The sequence below is a fragment of the Antrostomus carolinensis genome, unplaced genomic scaffold, assembly GCF_000700745.2.
Source record: "Antrostomus carolinensis isolate BGI_N321 unplaced genomic scaffold, ASM70074v2 scaffold16080, whole genome shotgun sequence".
In the NCBI taxonomy this organism is placed as follows: Eukaryota; Metazoa; Chordata; class Aves; order Caprimulgiformes; family Caprimulgidae; genus Antrostomus; species Antrostomus carolinensis.
In genome coordinates, this window is record NW_010287852.1 from 1 (window position 1) to 19,624 (window position 19,624).

The following is a 19,624-nucleotide window of genomic DNA, read 5'->3' on the forward strand; positions in this document are numbered from 1 at the left end:
GGGGAAAAAAAAAGAAGCAGTTTTTATTGAAAGGTTTGGAGTTACTGAGCTGAATGGCTATTTGATTTGTATATCTCAGTGAAGGCAATTGTGGCAGTCAGAGTCTAACAAATTAGCACTTTCTTTACCATTGCGTATTAAAAAACACTCTTTATAGAGGCTTTCAAACCATGGACTGTGGTTTGCAGTGTGATCTTAAAATGCTCAAAGAAACTTTACAGAAGTTGATTGACTGTTGAATCAAGAGATGTAATAAATTCCCTGGTTAAAACTAATCCTTTCTGGGCTTGATCTTCCCAGGTGGCTCTTTGGACGCTGGGACAGCTTGTGGCCAGCACTGGTTATGTGGTGGAACCGTACAGGAAGTACCCAACTTTGCTGGAGGTGCTTCTGAACTTCCTGAAGACTGAGCAGAACCAGGGCACCCGTAGAGAGGTATGAACATTAACCTATCACACAACCACTTCTAAAAGTTTTTGGGGCAGAGGGAGCTATCAAATAAATGTGTTTGCATAGATTCAGGATAGGGAGGGAGGTGAAAGATCATTATTGTGGCTGATAGAAGCACAAACAGCAGATTTAAGGGGGTGAATATGTTGAGTCAGTGAAATGGCTTCCAGCTGTTGAATGGAAAGCATTGATGTTTTTTCCAGGCAGTCACTGTAGTTCCAGATCTTCTCTCTTTAATCTTCAGGACCTTTCCAAACATGTGGGTTCATGTGTTGACTTTTACCTTGCTGATGAAGTTCTGATGAATTTTCTTTTTCCTTCTGTCTTACCAGGCTATTCGTGTGTTAGGGTTGCTGGGTGCTTTAGATCCTTACAAACACAAAGTGAACATTGGCATGATTGATCAGTCACGAGATGCTTCAGCTGTCAGCCTCTCAGAGTCCAAATCCAGCCAGGATTCTTGTAAGTATCTGAATTTCTTTTAAGTGAATAGTTTTATAATCAACAAGCTGGTCTTGATTTTTTTAAATTGTTATTATTGTTGTTATTTTGTTTTGTTGTTACCAGTTTGTCTCCTCTTTTAACAAATTATTAGGATACACATTAGTTGTACACCCTAATAGTTGGGTGCTCCTGAGTGCACCTAATAATATGTATTCAATATGTATATTCATTAATATGTAGGTTGTGACACTGCCTTCTTTCTCCTAGCTGACTACAGTACCAGTGAGATGTTGGTGAACATGGGAAACCTCCCTCTGGATGAGTTCTATCCAGCTGTCTCTATGGTAGCACTGATGAGAATTTTCCGAGACCAGTCCTTGTCCCAGCACCACACCATGGTAGTTCAGGCCATCACCTTTATTTTCAAATCTCTTGGGCTGAAGTGTGTGCAGTTCCTGCCCCAGGTCATGCCAACATTCCTCAATGTAATACGGGTTTGTGATGGTGCCATCCGAGAGGTGAGTGTACTACAGACCCCTCCTTCTTTCTGCTTCCACTGCCCTAACATAAGAATCCATTTTTTAAAAGAGAATGTGCCTGGCTTTGGGCATTGCTGTGCTATGTGTTGCTGCCAAGCATGCTGCAGAAGTGAGGTCCAGCTTTTCTTTTTTTTTGTCCTCTGAAAATGCTCCTGTGAGCATCTGGTAGAAAGAATATCCAGTGGAAACAATTTTTCTGCTGCTTATTGAAACAGCTGCTTCTGAACATAATCCTTAGAAGGCCAATACTTGATTCTGTTTTTTTTATCAAGCTGATCTTGTTCAGGAAAACAGCCTGTGCAGCTTCCAGAGCTTTCAGTGATCTCTGATGTACTGTTGCAGACAGTATTATCAAATAATAGAGGTAGATTCTTTAAATTTCTGATGCAATCATGTACTTTGGCTCATCTGTGAGAAGAAAAATTCAATTTGCTACAATCTGCTAACATTCAGAGCAGCGTGGGTGGTGATTCCACAGCAGTACTTTCTCTTCCTTCCCACTTAAGTTACAGTTTTAGAAGGAAATGTGAATTGTGTGAAGATGATAATGGGCTTATGGTTCACCTAACCAGAGATGGCTGCTGTTTGCCAAGCCTTTTCCTCAGGCAGCTGAAAAGAATCTCTGGGGTGGGAAGGGCAGTCTGTACTGGTTACTGGTACTGGGTTTTATAGGTGGGATGGGTGCTCCCTTAGCAGAATCCCCACCCTGCTATAGAACCACTGTTTTCTCCCAGACTGAACTACTACTCAGATTGGAAGAAAAACATCTCACACGCCTGGGTTGGCCGAACTCCTAGACCTGACTGATCTAACTTGCTTGAAAGCTATGCAGTTGTGCACACTCTGTTTAAAAATTTTCAGGTAAAAGAAGATGGTGAAAGTGTACTGGGGAGAAGAGCTGAGGTGGGTACGCGTGACACTAAAGCCTAAAGGAGGCAGGTCCTTGTCCTATATGTAAGCATCCTCTTGCAACACCAAAAAAAAGGAACAGTACAGGAGCTCAGGGTTCATTTTTGGTAAATACAGGTGTACTGCTTTCACTAAAGTAGCTGATGTTATTTCTTAGTTTTCACAAAAAAAAAAATTATCTCTTTTTTTGAACTCCACTTTGTATCTTGTCACTGTAGTCTTCAAATACTGCATGAAGAAATGAAATTTAATATATGATAACTTACATTTTCCTATTTTCCTAGAGGAGAAGACTATATGCATTTATTTTTGTGGACAAAGTGATTTAACCCACATTATTTTATACCAATTTCAAAAGTAAATTCATTATCATGAGTGAGTGTATAAGATTGTATTGGGGCAAAAAGAACTGCAAAACTGTCATAGTGTATCTGAATAAAATTATCTTATTTGAAATTCTCCTATGGTACAATCAACCATGTTTCAAGAAGATGTGATATTTCTGGCAAGGACCAAACTCTCTTCCCCAGTAACTTTTCACCAATATATCTTGGTGGGGATGGGAAAGAGGACATAAAGAGTATCTGAAAATGTGTGCCAGTTTGTTTTACAGGCAGGGGGAAAAGATTAGGGGTTACATTTTTGGAAGCTTCCTTCAAACCTAACTTGCAAAGCTCTAGTTGATGAGTTTGTGCTTACAAGTCTGTTCTGACACTTTATAAATTTGTTGACCTATTATAAAACCCTTATTTGTATGCTTGACTGTCTAAGGCTTTGAACTCATAAAGTTTTTGATGCTCGTTGTGGGGGAAAAACAAACAAACAAAACCAAAACCACTCCCCTACACACACTCCCCAAAACCCAAACCACTGAGCTGAAGCTGCCAAGAATTTAGCCCCAGATTTTGAGCATATAGGAGCTATGCATGCTATTTGTTTGGTAAATGAGCTTGCAATTGGCCTGTGAAACGCTGCTTTTACCCATTGTTGCTTTGATATTTGAATAAGCTACATTGATCACTAAATGTTTCTTCCTTCCAGTTCCTGTTCCAGCAGCTAGGGATGTTGGTGTCCTTTGTGAGAAGTCATATTCGGCCCTATATGGATGAAATTGTCACCCTGATGAGAGTGAGTACAATTTTTAAGCCGGCATTTTACTGTCAGAAAAGGTGGATAGCGTTTCTGTCATTATCAAATGTATCAATTACTTCATAAACTCATATGAAGTGCAGAACTCCATGTCTTTGAAGTAATAATTGTATTAATAATAAATAACATGTATTTGAAACAATAATATACATTATTACTAGGAACTGCAATAAGAGCAGCTCCTAGGTTCTGCTTGAGTTCTTTTGAGCACTTGGATTTTATGCACTTATTACTTTCAGAAACATAGTTTTAGCAAGAGGTGTTTGGAGTTCAAAAATAAGTGGCATTTCACTTCATTTTCACTTACTGTTTGCAAACACTTAGAAGGATAAAGAAAAATCAATTGCCTAGAGATTGTTTTTAACAGCTATAAATATACTGAAGGCAGAGTGTTTCAAAACCAAACCAAAACTGCCAATTTATATTAGTCGATAAGGGAGGTATAGTCCTTCCCTGCAATCTTGAATTTATCTACAGCCTGTCTCCTACAGTTTGCTTTTCTTGTAACTGGTACAGCTCAGTTGAAGAACTGAGGTTGACCAGGTTGGATGAGGCTTTGAACAACCTGGTCTAGTGGAAAGTGTCCCTGCTCATGGCAGGGGGCTTTGAACTAGATGATCTTTAAGGTCCCTTCCAACCCAGACCATTCTATGATGCTACAAACTGTTTAATTTTTTCCCCTTTTATTTTTTTTTTCTCTTTTGTAGGACTTCTGGGTCATGAACAACTCCATACAGAGCACAATTATCCTGCTTATTGAGCAAATCGTTGTAGCTCTAGGAGGTGAATTCAAACTTTACCTGCCTCAGCTCATTCCGCACATGTTACGGGTCTTCATGCATGACAATAGTCAGAGTCGCATTGTCTCTGTCAAGGTGAGTGGGAAGCTGCAGCTGCTGGGTTGATTTGGGTGTTGCTGAGGCAGGTGTATGCCCAACGTGCCATACTCCAGCAGGGCTTCTTGCTTGTGTGCTACAAGCAAATGGGATAGGTGCAGTTCAGTAATGGCTTGGTGTGAAATCATGCAGACAGTACTTTTTTTTTTGAAGTGCAGGGTACTGACTTCTTTAAAATGCATCTTTTTGATGACTTTGAGTCACATTGGATCATTTTTCCCTCCAGCTATTGAATGCGATCCAGCTCTTTGGAGCTAACCTGGATGACTACCTTCATTTGTTACTACCTCCCATTGTAAAGCTATTTGATGCCCCAGATGTCCCAGTGGTGGCTCGCAAGTAAGTGTTGGTGGCTTTGCAGTCTCTTGCCTGTGATGCCCAATTTCTGGAATGGCTGCTCTAGCCACATGTAGAAGTGAAATACCGCTTAGTTCCTTCCACAGGTTTTCTCTGTGTTACATCATTATGGAAGGTTATTTTGGGTTGGACATGACAGCACTGTTCCTAGCTTTTCTTGGGTATAGACTATTACTTCCTGGTTCTCACCTGCCAGTATTTTAGTCACTGCAACTTGCAAGCTGTCCTACAAGCACCATCTGCATTAACAGAGTTCTAGTGACCTATTACTTTTGTTGCCTAGGAGGACTGAGCTTAAATCACTTATGTGTTTTTACATCTTGTTTCTCCTGTCTTGTACCATGAGAGATAAGTCCTCCCTTCTTTCTGCTCTGACTTTAGAGCTGCTCTAGAAACAGTGGACCGCTTGACAGAGTCCCTGGATTTCACTGATTACGCTTCACGGATTATTCATCCCATCGTGCGAACACTAGATCAGAGCCCTGAGCTACGAACAACTGCAATGGACACCCTCTCCTCCCTGGTGTTCCAGCTGGGAAAGAAGGTAATATTCTTCTTGGGCTTGAAAGCCCATAGAAGGAGAGACTGTCCCAAAAATCAAGGTTTTAAAGTTGAGTATTTGTGATGCACTCATTCTGGATTTTAAAGAAAACAGATTTGTCTTCTCTTAGTTGTCTCTGGAATTGGGAGTTACTGAAATCAAACTTTCATAATTGGTTTCTTATAAGATCAATGAAACAAAAGTGGAATTTTACTGCTCTTGGTGAGACTGACTAACTAGATTTTCATGCATTCCCCTGTACAGTACCAGATTTTTATCCCGATGGTGAACAAAGTTCTGGTGCGACACAGAATTAACCATCAACGCTATGATGTTCTTATCTGCAGAATTGTAAAGGTGAGTTGACAGGTATATAGTTGATTGCATAAGGGTACTTTGGGTTTGTTTTCATGTTGAAAAATCACTGCAAGTTCTAGGTAAGAACTTGGACTTATAGCCAGTGTCATTACTTTTTTCTCAGCAGTTCTTAAATGTGAATTTACCCTATTTTTTCCACAATTTTAAAACTTAAGGAGACATTGTTATCTCAGTATTTTAGTGTGTCCCACGTTTCAAAAAATCTGTAACTGCTTTGCAATTTGATTAGTGTGGAACAAGTAGGACACTGCTGTTCTAGGCTTACTGGTGAGTTAAATAGGAAAGAGTGCTTGTTTTTAAGGTGTACTATTTTGGTTTTTAATACTGGGAGCTAAGATTTCTTAACTCTTACCTTGAATAGAAAAGGGATATCATTTGAGTTCTCTGGTTTATAAGGTGTCATCATTATAATGAAACACAGTTGTTTGCTTCACAGATTTTGCTGTGAGATTGAATAGTGCTCTGACTTTATCATCCATGTGGCTTATAGAAAATTGCTTTTGTGTGTGTGGGTGTGATCTTCACTGTAAACCATTTATTGTAGGGCTATACTCTTGCTGATGAAGAGGAGGATCCCCTGATTTATCAGCACCGAATGTTGAGAAGCAATCAGGGAGAAACTTTGGCCAGTGGTCCTGTGGAAACAGGTCCCATGAAGAAATTGCATGTTAGCACCATCAACCTGCAGAAGGTAAGACTGGAGCTCTGCACAGTGTGAGTTTGCTGCTGAAGGGAGGAGCTATTGTGTCACATCTAAGGAGTTTGTCCAGTGCATCTAAACTACACTTCTTTACCTCTCTCTTCTGTTGCCAGCTCTGTACAAAACTGAGGTTAAAGCAGTATCTAAGACTCTCTTTAAAATCAGAATGTGCTACGTAACTTTAAAGATAGGAGCAGCTGAATTATCGTACTATTAATGGCTGTGAAGTAATCTTGACACTTTCTTGTTAGGTGAAGTATCAACAAGACTTCCTAGATCACATGAAACCGTCTATAGCTTCTAGGGATATCTATTTCAGAGCCTCTGCCTTTTTTTATCAGCCACTTCTTTTGTATCTTAGTGCTATATTCCCTTGAAGGCAGTATAGAACTTAATAGCTAAGCACTGGATAATTTGAACAGTAAATGCATGTGGCACTCAGTTCAGTAGTGGGGTGGGTTGGTTTGAAAATACTGGACTTAAAAATGTAATTCTAAACACATTAAGTATTTTTAAGCTGATGTTTCAACAGTGGCTTCAACTTTTTATGTATTTTTGTATGGAAAGAATGATTCATGTTAAATATTTGGCATGTCGTGACAGGAATACAGGGAAGATTTCTTAGAAATGAGACTGAAGTATTGCAAATTATCTGGTAAAGGTAATGGATTTCAGGGAATTGAAAAAAGAATCTCAGCAATGTGACCTGGAACTGTAAAGAAGTAATGCTGCCTGCTGATGGATTTCTTCTGCTTTTGGATAGTGCTTCATTTGGTAGTTCAATTGTCTTGCTTTGTACTGCAGGCCTGGGGAGCAGCAAGAAGAGTTTCCAAAGATGACTGGTTGGAATGGTTAAGAAGACTGAGTTTGGAGCTGCTGAAAGATTCCTCCTCACCCTCCTTGCGCTCATGCTGGGCCCTGGCTCAGGCATATAATCCCATGGCTCGGTAGAGTAATTCTGGGGTTTTTTTGATCACTTGAAATTGCAAATGCAAGCCAGATATTATAAGGAAAAAGAAAGTTACTTAAAAGCTCTTAGGTTCCATTCTTTGGGATAAATCAAATAGCTGGCAAGTTGATTTCATTTCCACCCTTCCCAGTTGGCTGCTCCGTGGTATGCACAAAATCTTTCAGTGGAATAGAAATAACATAAGGCACATAAAAGTGGAGCGGGAAAAACAGCAGAGTATGAAATACTTTTGAGGATCTACTCGTGGTGAATAAAAATGCCTCTGAATGGAGTAAGCCACAGTGCTTTATTTCTTTTGCAATCAGTATGTCTGGTGAAACTTTGAGTTTCTGTAAGCAGTTGCCTGTTTATCTCTTTTTGATGATATACACTTGTCATCTCTGTGCATATGAATCTGACTACTCCTATTAGAAAAGTGTTCATTCCTGGTTTATTTTTGTCTTAATGTGAGTTTTATAATTTTTGAAATAGAAGAGCAAACAGCATGGTGAAAAATCAGCAGTTTCTAGGTAGGCAGAGGTAATGCTAGCATCCTCCATGTATGCTCCATGCAATTCAAACCCAGGCCACAGTATTTCTCCACAGTACCAGCAGTGACAAGGACTGTCACTGTTTTTATCGCCTTTCCTCCTTCTCAGGCTTCACCACTAATGCAAACTCCAGCTATTCCAGTCTTCTAGTGAGCACAAAATACACAAGTGTGGCATGTGTGTCCAGATAAATGTACAGTCATCTTTTTCACTACATTCACTTGTGATCTAAGACAGACTAGGCCTGGTTCTTCACAGCAGAAGAGGAGGGCATCCTTGCTTCTGTGAAGAGTTTGGTCTAGCCTAAAATATTTGCTAGCATATGATAGTACAATATTTCTACTCTTGCAGTATCTCATCCTATTATATATTTTTAGAACACAGGTTTGACTAAGTATTTGGTACAGAAGTTAGCTTTATAAAAAGTAATCACTGTTTATTACAGGTAGACATATACATGCATTTTGTAGCTCTCTTTCTCTGGATATGAAGGCAAGTGCACTGTCAAATAGACTTTTTCTCATTAATATGAATCCCCACCTCTCACTCTCTTTTATTTTCCTCCTCAGAGATCTCTTCAATGCTGCTTTTGTTTCATGCTGGTCTGAACTGAATGAAGATCAGCAGGATGAGCTGATCCGAAGCATTGAATTGGCCCTGACTTCTCAGGACATTGCAGAAGTCACTCAGACACTGCTGAACTTGGCAGAATTCATGGAACACAGTGACAAGGTAGGGATGCTGTTAGGCAACTCTTTTCTAATGCTGGCTAGCTGGCTGATGTCTGTGGAAAGGATGTGAGGAGTTCATACATACTTTCTTCCTTTTTTTATACTCATCCTGTTTTGATGTATGTGCTTCTACCCAGGGTCCATTGCCTTTGAGAGATGATAATGGCATTGTTCTCCTGGGGGAAAGAGCTGCAAAATGTCGAGCGTACGCCAAAGCCCTTCACTACAAGGAGCTGGAATTTCAAAAGGGTCCCACCCCGGCCATTCTAGAGTCTCTCATCAGGTAGGACCACAACTGATGAGACTTCTGCTCTTGCATCACTACCCAATTTAGGATACCATTAGGATGAATCTAGACAATTCTTGGGATTTCACTCCCTGCCACAAGCTGTTGTTGTAGGCTTACTGACTAGCTGGCAGATATACACTCCTAGCTGCTGAGTTCTGCCCTTTTATTATGTGGTTGAAATTATGATAGAAGTTGTGCAGGAAAAAGCTGAGCCTTCTGATTTCCACCTCTCACCCTTCGAGTTCAGTATGGGATGTCATGGAGTGGCTGTAAGTTAGGTAAGAGAGATTTCTACACCTACATATAAATAAACCAGAAAAGCTGAAGTTCCCAATTAAAATTTCTCATCAAATTCTGCTCATTTAGTTTAGGTAGGTCTCATTCTTCATGTATAAAATCCAAAATATTGTAATAAAAGTGTATTGTTTCCTGAGCTTTTTCAACAAGGAAGATGTTAGCTTGAAATACCTGCACAGGATTTGGTACTAAACTATGTGTTTTAAAACATGAATCTTAGTTTCATATCACAGAAATGTTAACTGTACCATTTGTGATGGACAAAATTATTTTGGTTGAACATAAACTTAGCTTTCTCTGTATGTGGTGAATTTTTCAGCCCTCCTACTTCCTTGGAGTTGTGCTTTCCTATTTTTTTGTGCCTCTTTTATTCTTTCATCCTTTGTCCCCTCTTGTTTTTCTGAGGAAAATATAGAATTCAGTGTATTCCCTTTCCTGGCCTCAGTCACTTTTGCAGCTGTTTCTTTGTGTATCAAAAAGCAAGCTGAGGAGCAAAGACTTGAAATAAAGCAGGATTAAAAATGAAAGACAATTTATTAGAAATGAAAGTTTAGAAACCTTTAAAGATCCATTTTGTAGACCACAGTTAAAATAGTTCCAACTATAGTTCCACACAATTGGAATTTACAGGATGAACAGTCAAACATACGTAAAGCAATTCCCGAGACACCTTTATCTCCCATTTCACACAAGACCGAACAATTTAAATTAGATTCAAACTCTCTTTAAGGTGAATAAAAATAGATATATTAACTATAACTATCTTTTCCAACATATTCAAACAGCGGTACGGCTATAGAAGTATCTTTCTTTTTTAACTGTTACTTTTAACACTGCGTTATGTAAGGGAGAAACATACTGATTTTTGACATAACATTTCTAGGTAGCTTGTAATTGGGGTAGTTTTCAGAACAGATTTTAATGTTCCTCAGCACGGTATGCTTGCAATCATTTCCTTATGTTTGAATAACTTTTGGCACTTACAGATTCTCTGGTGTGTACTAGTATTTTGCTCATGGGTACAGTGGTTTTAAGTGTTGGAGTCGAGTTTTTTTTGTCTGAGTGGCTAGGTCTGAATTTTTTTGCTAACCTGTTATTCTCTCTTAGTCTTACTGACACGTAGCACACATATTCTAACCAGAACATAAGTATCTCCTAGTTTATCAACCTTTAGATGACCTGTGGATAGGAATAAACATCATACACAGAACAAATCCTTCTTCCAGGGTTACTATGTGCTGGGTGCAGCCCTCTATGGGGACTTATTTGAAGCAGCAGCAGGAGATGGCAGTAAAACTTTGGGAGAGAACCTGGGCAATACTAATTAATCCAAAATTTTTGAGCTGCGGTTTTTCCTCTGTTGGAATGTAAGCCCCTTACTATACACTAAAGAAAGGTGCATCAAGGACACTTCTGATTAATTCCTCTGACTTGAAACAAGTACGTAATTTTTGTGATTGGAGTCCCTCTTGGAAGGAGTTACTCAGCAATACTTGCACTAGACACTGAAGGAGAGGCAACAAGGAGGCTTTCTGTTTTCAGTCCCTGCCTGGCTGGTTAAAGGTAAGGCAACTCACTAGTCTCAGTGCTAGTGAAAACACACCAGTAGGTTTTCTGAAGGTGCTGTAAGTGCATTCTGCTCTAACCTATTCTAACACAGCATTTTTCCCTTTGGAAAGAGCCTGAAGAGGAAGAAATAAGTCTGAGCCCTGATAACACCAGTGGCTGTGGCTGGTGCTTAATGTGCCTTAGTGTTTGGCTGTGTACATAGCCAGTATGTAGCTGTTGCACATATTAGGTTAAATGAACAATTATGTGGCTGATTTTGAGCTGTCCGTTGCCCACCTTCTGTGCAGTGGCATCATTTAGCTGTACAATCAAAGACTGGTTCCCTCTATGGTTTGAAATCCTCTGGCCGGATCTTCATCTCCACTCTTTTCAGTGAGTAGGTTGATCCGTGCCATCCGTACCAGGTGATGCCATCCATGTTCTTGGTGTGTTCTCCTTTGCGGTAGTAAACCCCGTTCAGATTGGAATCTGTGCAACAGTTGTACCAATATCCACCTTTTCAGAAAACAAATTAATAGATTCCTGGTGAGCCATTTACTTCAAACAGGTATGGTTTGTATTAATAAGAACTATTGCTCTTTCCTGAGGAGAGAGACCAGAATGCAGCATTTAATCCCTGGAGCCTATGGCCCTAATAGCTGGGACTGCAGGTAAATTAAAAACTTAACATAGATGCTAAATACATAAAGGCTTTAGAGTTACAAAGTCAAATTAGTCCAGTAGCTTTTAATTTAGTTGCTCTTTCCTCTTAGAACATTGCCTTGACATGTTTCTGTCTCTGACACTGAGAGTTAGCACAGGAAACAAATTTGGGTTCCTCAGTTTGGGCATCTCAAAGGGTCTAAAAGATTCCTGGATTCTGCAAGTAAACTGCACTGTTTTATTGAGACTGATATCAACAATTTTATTTGCATGTCACGTGGGGGCACAACGAGGAAGGTAAAAACAAAGGGCAAGACGCAGCGAAGATAATTATCTTTGTGAGAGACCTCATATAAAGATAATAAATTGAATGCAGAGGGTAACCTCATTAAAGGCTCTTAATAGAGTAGGAATAAAGATTAGAATTCAGGTTGAACCTTGAGGTGCATGTAGGATAGTAATATAGGAGAATAATTACAAATCCTTAATACTAGAAGCTGAAACCTCATAAAAATATAAGGAAAAATAAAAACTTTCTAGATATACAGGAGTAACTTCCTGCATCGCTGAATTGCATCAGTATCTGAATAGTGTGGCAGATGCACATAATGATCTGGACAGCAGTATGTGTAGATGAGAGCATACACTAAATCATTTGAAGAGTACTGATGTCTGTAACATACAGTCTGGCTCTGTGTAAATCGGCTTTAACTGTCAAATTTCCCATGTAACCGGTAAGTGTGTATTCCAGAACTGGTCACCTCTGCCTTGATTTGCCATCCAGATGCTACTTGCTCGTTACTTGGAAGGAGGGAGTCTTGAGCTCTCTACAGATGACCCAGGCAGTGCTCTAAGGACAGGCAGGTGTTTATGTGTGTCTTACCTTTACGGAACTGGGCACAGTCATCCACACACTTGTCATTGTCCTTGTCCTTCGTGCTGAAGGCTGTGTTGTTGTGGTACCTTAGGGAATCGCGTCCTGTGTTGCCGCTGTAGTTCCCCAGGAAAAGACGATAGCTGTTTATTTCATTGCTCAGGGTGAATTGCTTATATTGTGCGTAGCGTGTGTTACCTTCCCAGTCCTGCCACGGAACAGTGAAGAAGAAATAGATCCTGTGAGAATAGTTATGAAAAGATGCCACCATCTATGGTTATATCCAGTGCATGTTGTGTATCTTTTCTTAGTTCTAGTTTGTTCTGTCTCAGACACACGCTGCAGAAACTTATCCGTTAAGGCAAAGAAACTTTCCAGAGCAAAGCATCGTATTTCCAAGTTTTATCTGCACTGGTATTAAATAGTATATGTGGAAACCTAGTGCACAGCTGTTGCACTCACCATCCTTGTCTAACAGTGTGCTGTCTCAAGTAATTTTTTTTCCTCTCCGAAAGAGTGACTTTTAGATATAAAGCCTTTCAGTTCGCTTTTTCCACTATACATATCCCATCCCTCAAAGCTATTGTACCAGCTATAAACTAGTCTAAGTCAAACCCAAGCCTTTAGTAGGCTGTAGAAATTGTTTTGCAGTAATACAACGCAAACTCTTTTGTACACAGCGTGGAAGGAAATGCTGCAATAGGAGAAGACTCAGAGTCTTTAAAGGTTTATGGGACATCTCTGTGAATCTTTAAATCTGAGGTGGTCAGCAGTCTGATCTCTGCAGTGGGTTCTCCAGGATTCTCGAGAGCCCCACACATTCCCAAAGACACAATCTGTATGCAGACAGAAGGTTGTCCTGCTCACTTTGCATTCTGGAGAACATAATTGTGTCTTGTCCTTGAATGTATCAGCAGGTCCATCCTACCTCCTTCTCCTGTAATTAAAACATGCAAATTCTTTGGGCCTCCTATAGAGACAGAAGATGGTATCTACTACTAGAGAATCACTTTGTACAAAAAAACTTTTGCTGCTGAAATTGAGAGTTTATTAATTACCTCCAACTCCACTCGCAGAACAGTGGGCCGCCTTGAAAGTCGGTAGATATTTTCATTTCCCAGCCAAAAATCTCCCCGAATATTGCCAAATCCTTCCCTGTATTGTTTCCAGTCCCTATTGAAAGATGTCAAACCAACTTTACGTCTTTGGATGATAGTCCAGCCACCTCCATCTGTCTCCATATCACAGAACACCTAAAACAGGAAGAAAAAAAAAAGGCAGGGGCGGAGAAGCAGTGTTTACTTGTCAGTAGACATAGGAAGGTTCAGTTCTCTTAACACAAGACAAGACATCATTCTAGATTTCACAACTTGAAGAAATTCCCATTTTGTTTAAAAGTCATAGAAAAGATTTGTTAAATTAACCCTTTTTCTGTTTTCCCTCTTAAATGTACATTTCCTTTCTTGAAGTTTGCCTACATACAGATGCTGATTCAAAGTACAGGGTATCATAACTCAGTATATGCTCTTTTCATCTCTGTGTAGATAAGTATTTATTTATTATATTTAAAAAGACATGTAATATACATTGTCTGCTTGACATCCTTACCTCTAGATCTGGACTCCCCAAAAATTCATCAGGAGGTAGCTTGTAAACACCAGAGATTCGGTAGTTCCTCTGGTAGAGTGACGAGCAGTCATAGACAGCATCTACTTGAATCAGAACCGGAAAGTAAGAATCTGAACAGCAAGAACAACACTCCTATAAGTGTGGTTTCTGTACAAAGAAAGTTTGTACAAAGCTTAGTTTGTACTACATGGAGTAATTAAGTGAAGATGAGTTCCCACAAGTTTAATGTTTTCCTGAAATGGTTTAGTTTTGATGTATGCGTGCATTGGAAAAAGAGGTTGTAGCACTGAGACTTTGATGTATGGTTGGTTGTTTTAGTTTGTTTTGGTTTTTTTTTAAACTCTCCTATCCAAAGAGACATCTCTACTTTCTCTTCACGTTGCTGCTGGTGCGTGTCTGTGCTAGAAGGTGAAAAGTTACATATATCTGCTCTCTGCCTCTCCCTCCAAATAATAAAGGCTTATCTAATAGAATGGCCAGGCCTGCTGCTGGATGCCTCTTGATTGTGTGCTTGAACAGGGAGCGAAGTTTGTGGAGGACTTCTTGTGCTAGAGCCTGTGTCAGAGATGGTGGCTTTTAGCTGCAGTCAGTCTGTCAGTCTCTGCAAGCCTCCTCTCTGCCTGGTGCAGGAGCTGACTTGAAGATTGTAAAATGCACAGCTGCTATTCTGAGGAAGGTAAACAAGCTGAAGCAAAGCTTTATCTATTCTGACAGTTTTCAATTTAGTACAGACTAAATGTCTCTTACCTGCTGAGGTGAGATGCATCTGTTTTAAACCCCTCCTAGGCCAGTTTCTTCTGTGTTACTGTATTTTTACTACAGCTCCAGAGAGATTTATTATGGTAAAACTTCTGTTTAAAACCTACAGTGAACAGTGGTGTGTCAAAACTAGCCAAGTGGAACTTTTTGTAAGAAGAATTTAGTAAATAGATTGAGAAGTTTTTCTTTGCATTTAAAAAAAAAAATCCAAACCAAGTTTTCTGGCAAACCTGGTCATCCCAGCCAACAGTAGTCTCTTTTTAAGGAGGTTTTAAGCTTGTTGCAGTGAATTTCATGTTAAGAGAAAAGTCAGCAAAAATTAGTGTCTTCTAGAAGTAGCTTTGCAGATAGCTGACCTACAAAATGCACCTACATTCCACATTCAGTACAGGCTTGTGCAATCACCGTGTACAGTGACATTTTCCCTCAGGGAAGAGAGAATTTTGAACAATTTAACTGTCTTCTGCCTAGGCTTATATCACAGTTTGCATCTTGCATCATCTACAGCCTTGAATTTTTGAGAATTATCACTCAAATAATAGATCATAGTCATAAAGATACAATTACAAATCTCCAGGAAAGCTTGGAGAGCATTTCTAATTGTTTTACCAATTTCTATTCTCCTGTCAGCACTCAGAAGATATTACTGCCAGAGCCATTCCCTGATGAAATCAGCTCCCTTTCTTTTTGGATTGGTACTGTTGTGCTTAAAAAATGAAATAGTAGACTGAGTTCTTCACTGTACAAATACAGTATCTGTTCAGTTTTTCCACTGCCTGATAACAGACATACAGATATTAAAATCCAGCTGGATCTTTGGACTTTTAATAGCTGAATTCAAACTAGTTTTCTCAGGATCACCTGCCTTCAGAAGTACTTTAAGCAGAAGTATTCAGTATGCATACTTGCTAATCACGTTAGTGGGACATGCTAGCATTAAGAACTAGCCATTAGTTCATTTTGTGCATTAAGAGGCATATCTGGGAGCTTGGTGACTCCCTCCTTACCAGCTGAAGTTTGTGTGACCGTCTGAGCTGCCTGGAGTTGCATGATATCTATCTGGTTGTTCATTTCGGAGTATTTGCTCTCAGCATCAATGAGGCGGGACTCCATCTGCTTGGTGCTCCCTTCCAGCTCCATCACCTGCATGACCACGTTCACCCAGTCACCTTCCTGCTTCTTGCTCAGCTCCTGCAGCATTGTGCTCAGGTTGGCTACTTGCAACTTGAGTTCCTTAATCTCGTCGCAGCAGTCTGTCATCTTGGACTGTGCATTCCCATTGACTGTTCTCCTTTTAGGAGGTTTCTGCAGCAGTGCTGGATAGATTGCCACAGACACAGTGACAATGCAGAGCCATGCCAGCTGAGCAGTGGATCTTGCTGGCATTTTTGTTTAGAGCAACAGAAAAATTCCAGCTGACTGTGGGTAGTCTGAATACAGCTGGGGTAGGTATGAAACCTTCTGCAAGTGCTACAGCAAACTGGTACCTAGCTTTCTTCCAATGAAGTGAGTCTCTGAAGGTGGAGCCTGAAGAAGTAGCTTTTTTTCAGACCCCTCCTGTTGGAGTCTATGCACTTTGGAAGTCTGTCTCAAAGCATCTTATATACTATTTTTCTGTTTACCTCCATCCCCCTGAAGCTATGAAGAACTTTCTGGCCCCTCCCAGTTCATCTGTTCGTATCAGGTATTTACAGAGTGCAATTGGAACAGGTTTCAGCCAAGAAAGATTGGAGAGAGCAGGAGAGACTTCACTCAGTTCTGCCTTGAAGGGGTGTGGGAGAGGGCTAGGAAATGAGGAGAGTTTCCAGCAATTATTGCCTGTTGGATTGTAGCCCTGCTGGTGACTAGTTCTGGCACGTCAATAACATGTGAGCGTTAGAGGTCCAGAATGTGAAAAGGCTGTCCAAACAGGATGAGTTTATAAGAGTTCAAGGAAGGTAACTCCTTAGCAGGTAGCCCCAGCTGCAACAAGTCCTACTAATACAATCCCCAGAAGTTTAGGGGGTAATTCTATGCTTGCAGTATTTCTTAATTTAGGTAATATTTTAGCAAATTCATCAGTTCAACATCTGATCCTCCTCTCTCTGGACACTGGTGTCTCTGCACTACTTGTTTTGTAGAATTCAGTGCTGCTTTTATTAGAGGTAGGATATCTGAGCATGGGATGGAAAGAAGTCTGCAAAATATCTAAGTCAAAACCCATGTCTGTATTTCCTCATAGTTGACAAGCAAAAGGACATTAAATAATGCCCAAAGACAGTCTACTTAAAATTGACAAGAGATGGGTTTGTTACAGGCAATGTGATCACTCCAACTCCAGTAATATGGAGGCTAGTTTATTATCAGGATTTTAAGAGAGGAAAATCTATGAGTAATTAAAATATCCAGTTACATAAAGTGTAGGTTTAAGGTTAAATCTTAAATCTTTAGACATTCAGGGTATAGGTAAAGTATCAGCTGGCTGAGGCGTAGCAACTTCCAGTCTCCTCTTTTATATGTTTTAAACAGTTCAAATGTTGATTATAGCTGTTTAATCTCAAAGTAGAACTGTTTCAGCAATGGTGCAGCCTTTTGCAAAAGGTCTGCAATTTTTGTCCTAGATCCTTATGGATCAGTTGTTTCTCCACAGGCCAGCTGCTCTGTAATTACCCGACATGTGGGTTCTTGCAGCTTCCTGCAAAGTTTCTGATTGTGATAAGGGGCAGGGATAAGATGCAAATAAAGGAGTAAATGGCTCATGTATCTGCTCCTGGGGTGAATGCCATTAAAGCTTCTTAGTGTCCAAGAAACAAAAGAAAGCTAATCTTGCTCCTTTTACAAAGGACAAACACAGCTGAGACATGCTATCCCTTCTAGACTTCTTTTGAGATCCAAAGTAGCTGCAGGATTTCTGCTTAATTAGAAAAGATTAGAAAAGTCACACTAGTCTGTCATCCACTTTTAGAGAAATAGGAAGCACAGTTTCTTGTTGGTGCAGTTTCTCTTGCTCTTTAGCTTTGTTTCTGATTTGCACTGCAGCTGGCTAAGAGTTTTTCTGCAGAACAGTAATGAGACCCCACAAGGTGTAAAGATTTAGGAAGATGAAAGCATCAAAGCACTGAAGGCATGGAATATGAATACAGACGTTTCATAAACCTGAATTTTCTTAAGAGCAGGAAGAGGGGATCTTTTGGAGGAGGTCAGAATTAGAGATCTCCAAACAGGCAACATGAGTGTCTTGAGTTTTATTGTGGGCAACTGCCTCTGTGCTGTACTTCAGACAGAAACCACTGGAGTCTGTACTGTCAGCTGGTGAGGCTACTGTGTGGTATTGGGGACTGGAGATTCTGCCAGAGATATTCAAGTACAATTTGATTAAAGTAATGAGGATACCTCCACAGCAGACTGTAGGCTTCAGTCATGTTTTTGTCATGGACATTCTAGAAACCTTCCATAGCAAAATTGCTTTTTATATTTCAGACCAGAAAGTGTGACTGCACACAAATGAAAGCCTGACGTTTTTGTTCTGCCTCTAATCCTGTCTGAGCCCTCTTCCAGCTGGAGCTTCTGTCATTCCCAGGGGCAAATTCTTCTCAATCTTCCTGTGATGAGAAACATGTTTTTGTCAAAGTTGGAACAAAGAATAGGACAGGCAGACTCTGGCTTCTTCACCCCACAAAGCCACCCGGCTTACACCCAAATCATATTACATAGGACTTCAATCCGTTCTGCTGCTGCTCTCACTTACTGTAACTCTTTTATCTATCTTGTCCAGCCTGAATTTCACACACTCACATTATGGGGGGCAGATGTGAAAGAGAGGAGCCACTTGCAGGTCCATGCATTCCCTCTTGATACAAATTTTGTAAGAATCCAGGATTCAGACAAACTGTTGCAGACAGATGTTACAAAACAGTGTAGAAAGGCCTTCAAATCCCCTCTCTAAACTCAATTAAGTATTTAATTGGAAGTGAGACAGCCAGGGTTTTATTTTGGGTTCAGCCTCTGATCTGTGTATCCTAATGCAAGCTATCTTGCTTTTGCATACTTTGATTTACCTGTTTTAAAATAGATAATACTTCTTTGTTCTCTCACTTTGTTCTGTGTAAGGGGGTCACAACAGACATATTATGCAGGAATGGAAGAGAGCACATATCTTCCCATCTGTCATTACTTTTGAGGAAACATTGAGAGAGATTTGGGCAGACAGATGTCTCTTGGCAGAGACAATTAATGGAATTTGACTTCTTTATGAGTGTTTGAAAGATGAATTTTTCCCTGTTGCATGGGGAATTGAGTGTAGTCACTTAGGCAGCAATAGCTACTGATGCTAGTCGTTGCCAGATGAGATCAGCTGTGGAAGTTGACAGTCTGTAGGAAACTGTTCCACTGTTATGTACTGGTGTACTTACAACTTGAATTCAGGATCCTGTTGTATTTTGGAAAGAGGCATAGTTTTGGACATAGCGAAAGCAAAATTAGTTCTGTGACTACTGAGTGGGTCCTAGCCCTATTTTTTCCTTTCCTCCAATACTGATAGAGAAATCAAGCATCATTTGGTCTGAAATCCATCACCCTAGTTTTCCTCTATTCTATTTTGTATGTGGAAATAAGTGCTAATGGTAGCTAAAAATATGAGATCCTAAAGTCAAGAAAGTGAGGCAAATCCTTTTTGACTTTGTTAATGATGTAGGTTATAAGTGGTTGGAAGAATTTAGTTTAAACATAGTTGCACTTAGTATGTACCCTGTGCTTACAATGTTGGTTGATGTTACCAAATTCAAGTATATTAATATACTTGATTAGAACCAGATATCCCTGGAGGGCCAGATTAAATCAGAGGTGGGTTTAAATGACTGCCTTCTCTGGGAAGCTGTTCTGGCAAGTGTATGTGAAGCTGAGACAAGAATAAACACTCAGTGCCCTGTGGCTATTTATTTGGTAGCCAGTCATTGCAAAACCCTTAATATGCATCCGGCAAATGCTTAGAAT

The 19,624-nt window shown here is 40.0% G+C and overlaps 1 protein-coding gene across 1 annotated transcript in view; it reads left to right on the plus strand.

Annotated features, from left to right (window-relative positions):
* Positions 1-300: 300 nt before the first annotated feature.
* The window catches only part of MTOR (mechanistic target of rapamycin kinase), a gene marked incomplete at its 5' end in the record, with an annotated part of 54,797 nt that continues 35,473 nt past the window's right edge, over positions 301-19,624 (plus strand). Inside the window, 15 exons of the mRNA XM_029084146.1 lie at positions 301-435; positions 783-912; positions 1,162-1,412; positions 2,295-2,336; positions 3,384-3,470; positions 4,199-4,366; positions 4,614-4,726; positions 5,126-5,288; positions 5,550-5,642; positions 6,208-6,354; positions 7,168-7,310; positions 8,433-8,595; positions 8,732-8,877; positions 15,245-15,255; positions 16,122-16,136. Of these exons, the coding sequence (XP_028939979.1) occupies positions 301-435; positions 783-912; positions 1,162-1,412; positions 2,295-2,336; positions 3,384-3,470; positions 4,199-4,366; positions 4,614-4,726; positions 5,126-5,288; positions 5,550-5,642; positions 6,208-6,354; positions 7,168-7,310; positions 8,433-8,595; positions 8,732-8,877; positions 15,245-15,255; positions 16,122-16,136 (1,807 nt within the window). The remainder of the gene's footprint in view (positions 436-782; positions 913-1,161; positions 1,413-2,294; positions 2,337-3,383; positions 3,471-4,198; positions 4,367-4,613; positions 4,727-5,125; positions 5,289-5,549; positions 5,643-6,207; positions 6,355-7,167; positions 7,311-8,432; positions 8,596-8,731; positions 8,878-15,244; positions 15,256-16,121; positions 16,137-19,624) is intronic.